Source organism: Alosa sapidissima, chromosome 16 (genome assembly GCF_018492685.1).
Source record: "Alosa sapidissima isolate fAloSap1 chromosome 16, fAloSap1.pri, whole genome shotgun sequence".
Lineage (NCBI taxonomy): Eukaryota > Metazoa > Chordata > Actinopteri > Clupeiformes > Clupeidae > Alosa > Alosa sapidissima.
In genome coordinates this window covers 5961175-5968784 of record NC_055972.1, presented here as the reverse complement: position 1 = coordinate 5968784, position 7610 = coordinate 5961175, and the positions used below count along the sequence as shown (strand labels likewise).

Sequence of the window (7610 nt, the reverse complement as noted above, 5' to 3'; positions counted from 1 at the left end):
GGTGCATTTAAAATATGTAACGTTGTACTGATTCTATTAGAGGAGACTGTTGTGCCATAGGTAAAATAAACTAATCCACTGGATCATTACATGATTTATAATGTTATTCAGGACATGTGCAAAGCCTTTTACTGCCATGGTTATCAACCATGTTTTCTTCCACTTACTGTTGAAGGCCTAAAACAGCAACTTGGAGTAACAGTGCCACCTCAAGGCGGGTGCAATTTCAGACCAAGATCAGATAATGGTGCTGAATCGCATTGTGCCATAGGCCCTTTATATTTCTGGGTGCACTCTTTATGTTAGCTAATTCATGGAACTGCCTGAAAAGATTACACAAACTGGATGTTTGTGTGACCTTGCACTAAACTAAAGTAAAATGTTTCGGAATCTGTTATGTGTGATGCACTAGTTATGGGCAACATAGTTATGAAAGTCCATGGTGTTATTTGTATTAACTGATCAATATAAAAGCATCAGCTTTGAGAAATACCTCACAGGCATTTCTATTAAATATGTCAACTATTGCATAGTATTGTGAAAAGTATTGTCCCAAAGACAGTCCTTGAGAGGCAATGGGGAAGAACTATTTCAATGGCAGATAAATTGCAATTGATGTGCTATTTTGATTAATTCAGTAAGGTCACCACCGGCTCTAATTGCTTCCAAATATTTCCCGATTTCCAAATAATTAAAGTTTTATTTAAAACGTCATAATTTTGGAATTCACCATTGCCATAACAACAGTTCTTTGTTTTTGTAGCTCTTTCCTTTCCTTTCTTTTTGCATGTTGAAAGAAAAAAATAGATTAAGCTAGAACAAATATGTACAAGTGTACATATGTACTGAACCTGGATGCTGGTCTTGGGTCTGACCTCAGACTCCAGTGAAGACAGTTATTTGCAGTTGTTTTTCAAACTACAGCAAAAAAACATATTTTAATACGGTCCAGTGAGCTGGGTCCAAATTCAGGTTCTGATCTCAACCTCAGGAGCAAGATGATGATTATTGATATTATTACATAGATATATTGTTTGGTACATTTTCGTCCTACGTGTCCATCAGATGGCTGTGTATTGTGTCGGGTAAGTCCCTCCCCACACCCCTCACACACACACCCCGAACGGCAACACAAACAGGCATAGTGGAAGGGGGGTTCGAGGGGGGTGTCTGTCTTTACGATGGGGATGGGGGGGGGGGGTGGCTGTTGGGAGGGGCCCAGTTTGGGGAGGTCTGGGCAATTCCATTTATCCCCCCTCGCTGTGCCCCCTTTTCACCGCCTTCCCTTCTTTACCCCTCTCCCCCCTGGCCCCCCCTCTTTCTTCTCTCATCACCCCCCCCTCCTTTTATCTGAGTCTCCTCAGGCTTCTCTCACACAACCCAGCCAACACACAGACCATCCCGAGGTAAGCTCCACATTCTCCACGCGCTCACACACACAAACCAAAATAATACATTGAGTGCTTTTACTTCTAGCGTGCGTCTAACTCTAGACAGACATCAATGTGTTTTGTGACGTGTTTAGATAAATGAGTTCTTATTTTATGGGAGTAAAACAGGCAGTAAACACAGATCATGGCAACTGTGCCCCATGCTTAGACAGTCTTTGGTTACCCTCACAGCAGGTGGAGTTTGCATGTATAATTGATGCTCTGACCCGGTTGTGTCCATGAGTAGAACAAAGACTTGATGTTTTCAAGTAGTGTTCGCTCTTGCTGTGTTTGAAACAGTTTAGGTCAGTGCGAATATCATTTTCTAATTGCTCATGTGTTTTTAATCCAATTTGCTCATCTAACCCTGTGTCTTTCTTCTGTCTCTCTCAGGTCGCGCAGGTCCCCCGCTCCCACTGAGACATATTACTGATGCTCGGCTGCAGCTGAAGAAAAGGACTGCACCAGCACCTTAACTCACACACTCTCACACACACACACACACACACAAACACACAGACACACAGACACACACATAGAAACGTGTGCCCTTCATGGCTATGCAGCCCCATTGCAGACCGCTCTTCCTCCTCCTCATCCTCGTCATCCAACTTCTGAGCCAAGCGGCGCTGGCCGAGGCCAAAAAGAAGACGCAGCCGCCCCCGTCCAGGTCCGCCGTGCCGGGGTCGGGCGAGCTGACCACCAAGGCTGGCCACAGCTGCACCTGGGCCACCTCCGACAGCGCGTCCGACAGCGCGGTGGCCCTGCAGGTGAGCTGCTCCGTCCCGGGAGAGGCGCCCCCCGTCGAAACGTACCAGTGCCGCTTCGTGGGGAAGCCTGACCTGTGCCCGGCGTACGCCGCCAAGGCCAACCAGTACTGGAAACAGGTGGTGAGCAAGCTGAAGAAGCGGAGCTACGCCTGCGAGGGCGAGAAGGTGCTGAAGACGCGCCTCTGCAAGAAGGCGCCGTCCGCGTCCCACGTTCGCCTGGCCGAGGGGGCCGCGGAAGACAAGAAAATGGAAGAAAAGGAGGAGGAGGAGGAGGAGGAGGAGGAGGTGGTGAGGGGGAAGGAGACGGCGGCGCCCGTGGCGAGGGAGGCGGAGGTGGCGGCACGACGGGCCGAGAGGGAGGGCAAGCCGGAGCCGCTGCTGGGAGACGCCGCTGGACACGGGGCAGTCGGCGACGGCAACGCCGATTCAGAGGTGTCCAACTACTGCACAGAGGGGTGGCATTCCCTCTGCTCCTTCTTTGTCAAGTTCTTTGATGGGTAGAGAGAGAGAGAGGAGAGATGGGAAATGACCTTCTACTGCTTGTCATTGCAACAGTCAGGTATAGATTTGTCTCCAGATTGAAGTTCTTATGCAAAATGGAATTGATCTGTTAATTTCTTTAAAATGATAATCATGCAAAAATGTTGAAATAAGAATACAGATAATATGAAACTGTTCGAGCTCATTTTTATTCCTTCAATTTCTTAAGTTATAGGAACCAGCCAGTGGATGTAGAAAAAACAGCTAGGGACAAATGACCAAGTGTAGAATTTGCTGTATAATATTTAAAGTACAACTAATCATATTTTTTCATAAGAGTGTCACAGTCTTGTTACTAGATAGGACTGTTTTAAATAATCCTTTGTAAAACATATGGTACCTCTGTGAATAAATGAGAAATTAGATTTCAAGAACGTGTTGGATTCATTTGTGACCAGGTTTTTAATATTAAAAATATATATTTAAAATGATATAAAATATAATATATATATATATATATATATATATTTCTTAAGCGCATAAACGTAACAAGTTATGAATGAAAGCGGTATACTGCCAAACTGTGAGAATTTGTTGCATTTCAACCACGGTAAGAAAAATCCATTCTGTCCCAGCCCTATACCTGAAATCCTTGAAAGTTTGTGAATTTGAAAAAATGATTTGAAAGGTTTTTGAAAATACAATTTAGCCTATAGAGGTCATTAAAAGTGCTTGAATGTATAATTACTGATTGGTGCATGATGGGCTAAGCTGTATTGTGTTTTCTAATATGCAAACAATATGCCATATTGTTTGCATATTAGAAAATATATATATATATAATTTTCTGCTTGAAACTGTATGAAAACAGTATTTTAGACAATATCTAAAAAAGAAACCCCTGAATCCCCCTTAAAGGTTGTATCAGTGATAGCGGGGATACGCCACTTCTGTTGATGTTCAAACAAAACAGAGAGCTAGCTCGCTACTCCCTCTGCCTCCCTCCCGTGCAATTAAAACTCTCCTAAACGCGCATCTCGTCAGTTAATGGTTGAAACACTTTATTTTGCCTTTGAGTGGGTTGCCAACCCTTGTTGGGAGCAATTGTTTTTGTGTACAGATCTCGGAGCCTAGGCTGCCTACAGAGACGCGTTTTTTTGACGGCCTGCTTATGGGGCAGACAGCTAGCGGATCGTTAGGAAAGATTAGATGAATGTGATCGTGTATGTTTGGGCCTTTTTTGGGCCTGAAATCGCTGATACAACCTTTAAAGCCCTTCATTCTTAGCTTCAAACATTAAACTGTCTTGCGCCACAGAGTGTTGGAGATCCTGAAGTTTCTCAAGGGCCCATCATATGGCGTCCCCCATTATCGAGGTAAACCAGATAAAATCATCAATAAAATAACACTCAAGCAAGATCGGCAATGTGTCCTGAATCATCTGCTTGGGCATCAGCAAAAGCTAACTACTGTACCACGAACTGAATTAGTGCCACATTGATAAAATCAACCTTGATCCGCATCTTATAAGGTCTAAGGGTCTTTAAATTTGAGGGACAAGAACCTAGAAAGTCTTGAATTTGCAACTAAGGAAAGAGTGGGAACCCTGTCCAATAGAGTTTTCCCACCTCTGATAATTAGCCCCTCCAACAAATCTCTGTGGCCCCCCTTGTAACTAAGAGACCTGTTTGTGACCTAGTTTAGAGAACACATGAAAGACGGAAGAGCACTGAATATCTCACATCACATGTTGTTATGTCAAAACAATGGGGTATTTTAATAATAATTAATAAAAATAATTGCTGCGATGTCATCCGAAGGTATGTATAAATTATATGCATATGATGTGTGCCATTCCTTCTTAAATCGAATGGCTTTAGGTAGTCATAAAGTGGCTGTTCTAAAGTACTGTACAGTACTACTCATCTATTACGCAGCTCAGGCACCATCATGTGAGCATACAGTATGCCTGTCACTGTGGTCTCAGCTCATGGGCACATGAACATCCCTGTTATAGCCTATAGACTAATAATGGGTGTGACATGCTTTATATTCAGTAACTAGACGTCAGTGTGCCATGGCCTTTTGGTTGGACCTTTGGTGTGCCTTCACCCCAAATAATTTGAGACTCTCTTACGCACCACCATCACAAATGGGAGAAAGACAAAGATGGACATGGTGCATGCTATATTAGATGCCAGTTTGTACTGCTTTTACTTGGTTGTCACATACAAAGAAATATAATAAAATCTCTCTTTCTCTCTCTCTCTTTCTCTCTCTCTCTCACTCACACACACACACACACACACACACACACACACACACACACACACACACACACACACACACACACACACACACACACACACACACAGACCACACACACACACACCACAGGAGGTTTAGAGTCTTCAGTTGTGTACCACAGCTCCTCTCCTCCTCACAGTGTGAAGGTTAAGCAATTTAATAAGCTGTTCAGAGTCTTCAAGGATGTGCTGTATAATACATGTCAATTTTGCCAGAGACACCCACTCGACTCGTACACACACACACACACACACACACATGTACACTTACTGTACACATACATGTTAGTTCACGTAAACACACACATGCACACATTTGAACATTTCTTTCAGTGTGAACATTTCTTTCATCTATACCTTGAAGACTGCTGATATTGTGTCCTTTGAGTTAGTAGTGAGTTTGCAATTCTTTCAGAAAGTGTCAGTAAAGGTGATGTGGATGTTGATAAATACACTACGCAATACAGCAATTGTACTGAAAGGCTTCCATATCGTGAATAAGATATTTCAAGATTTCAAGATGATGTTTTGAAAGATGACTTAAAAAAAAAAAAAAACTTTCACAAGGACAAATTTGTTATTGTTTCATGTGTGAGCATGATGATGATCAGTGTTGGGAGTAATGCGTTACAAAAGTAATGTAATTACTGTAATATATTGCTGTTTGCGGTAACGCGGTAATGTAAGGCATTACAAAAAAAAATTGGGTAATATTTTACTCGGTACAAACTTCAGTAACGCGCGTCACAATGCATTTTAACCAAAAATTAAGCAGTGTTTTGTTTTGATACATATTCGCAAACACCACCGCGAGAACAACAGAGGAGAAAAAATCCGCGCAAAATAGTAGAACGTTATCTCCTGATACTGGTTGAAGATGACTGTGGCTGCAGCGGACTCTATTTGCGGGATGGACATAAGCCTACGCTCAGAGACAAGGATATGAAGAACATAATAGTTAGTGCACTTTGTGCGAAACCGAAAGATCTCACTATGCCTCGCGAAATAGCATAAGTCATTTAACGAAACATCTAAAGTGGTGCCACGCTAATCTTTTTGATTCTTGATTAAACACAAACTTCTAGTGCATGTCAGCTTTGAGCTGTGAACTTGAATTCACAATTGAACTTAAAGAGAATAAAAGGATAGAAATGCAGAAAAAAGATTGTGTAGCCTGGCAGTGCCACCGCTCCCACCACGCGCATCACGCACTTTGCGTAGGGCACCAAAGGACAGAGGGGGCACCCACATGTACTGTAACCAATGAATAGTAGCTTTACTGCAAACTGCATTTCACTCATCATACAATGTCACAATGCACTAACACCATGGTACATGCAAGTTTGTTTACAATGTTTACAATGTCACAATGCACTAACACCATGGTACATGCAAGTTTGATATTTTTTGGGTTCTCTCAATCTCCACCACGTAGTGCTAGAATGGAATTGGTGGGTCTTCAATAATTCGTTTTCCAAGCCGAGTTGACAAAAAAATAATCCATTCAGATAGCTAGGTGGATACCAGGCTCATAATTCACTTTTATTTGCAAAACGAAATGTGAAGCAACATGTTATTGCATACTTTCCAAAGCAATGAAGGCTGCTTAAAACAACTTAACATTGTGCATATTATTGTTAATATTGTGCTATCAATGTAACTCAACAAACAAGGCTTGTAAACAAGAGCTGGCAAAAAGGCATTATGAGAATGTAAAGATCAATGCTCTTAAAGTGACAGTGCACCATTTATAAGAAAACAGCATGAATGTTTAAAAACACACAGTAATGGTCTGTAAATAATATACCTTTTATTTTACTTTAGGTTTTTGAGTTATCATTTAAATGTCACTCACTCAAAACCACTCACTTAGGGCACCAAAATGGTCAGTAGGCCACCATCTTGACATGTCTTTATTAAAGGAACCGTATGTAAAAAATGTATTTCAATTAATCATAAATGGCCCTGATATGTCACTAGACATTAAGAAATCATGTTATTTCAAATACTTATATCACTGACAACAGTAGTCTGGCCAAGATATTGTCATTTAAAAAGTGGAGTTGCAGCCCTCAACTGATATTGATGTGGTCATGTTGTGTTTTGGCCTGATGCGCCACCCTCCACCTATCTACTAATCACAAAGTCAGTAGTGTTTCGGCATCCGTGTTGCCAGCTCTGCCAGTCAGAGGGGAGGGGAGGGGAAGGGGATACATCCCTCTACAGTAGTTTGAAAGTGATTGCAGTACCAGTTTTGGCCACAATCTTACATACAGTTTCTTTAAGCTTTGATTTACAATATAGTAGGCTCTCTATTGATTTTAATGAGCAGGCCTAGGCCTTAGAGTTACAGTATTTATATCACAATTTACCAGACTTTGACCTTTTGTCGGTTTTTAACAAAATTCTGACTATGATTGAGCGTAATAAACTGCATTTCGAATGGCAAATCCATATTTCCAGATATTTTGGTGAAAGTAACTTAAAAGTAATGCAATAGTAGTGTATTGCCTTACAATTCAGAGACAGTAATATTATAATGTAACAAATTACTTTGAAATGACAGTAATAAGTAATGCATAATACATTTCGATTTTGAAGTAACTTGCCCAACACTGATGATG

The 7610-nt window shown here is 41.6% G+C and overlaps 1 protein-coding gene across 1 annotated transcript; it reads left to right on the top strand.

Moving 5' to 3' along the window:
* The first annotated feature begins 1356 nt into the window (after positions 1-1356).
* Positions 1357-3111, top strand: fgfbp3 (fibroblast growth factor binding protein 3). The gene is made up of 2 exons (XM_042066130.1): positions 1357-1406; positions 1824-3111. The coding sequence occupies exon 2, from the start codon at positions 1985-1987 to the stop codon at positions 2699-2701; it is 717 nt and encodes a 238-aa protein (XP_041922064.1). The 5' UTR covers positions 1357-1406; positions 1824-1984; the 3' UTR covers positions 2702-3111.
* Positions 3112-7610: the final 4499 nt, after the last annotated feature.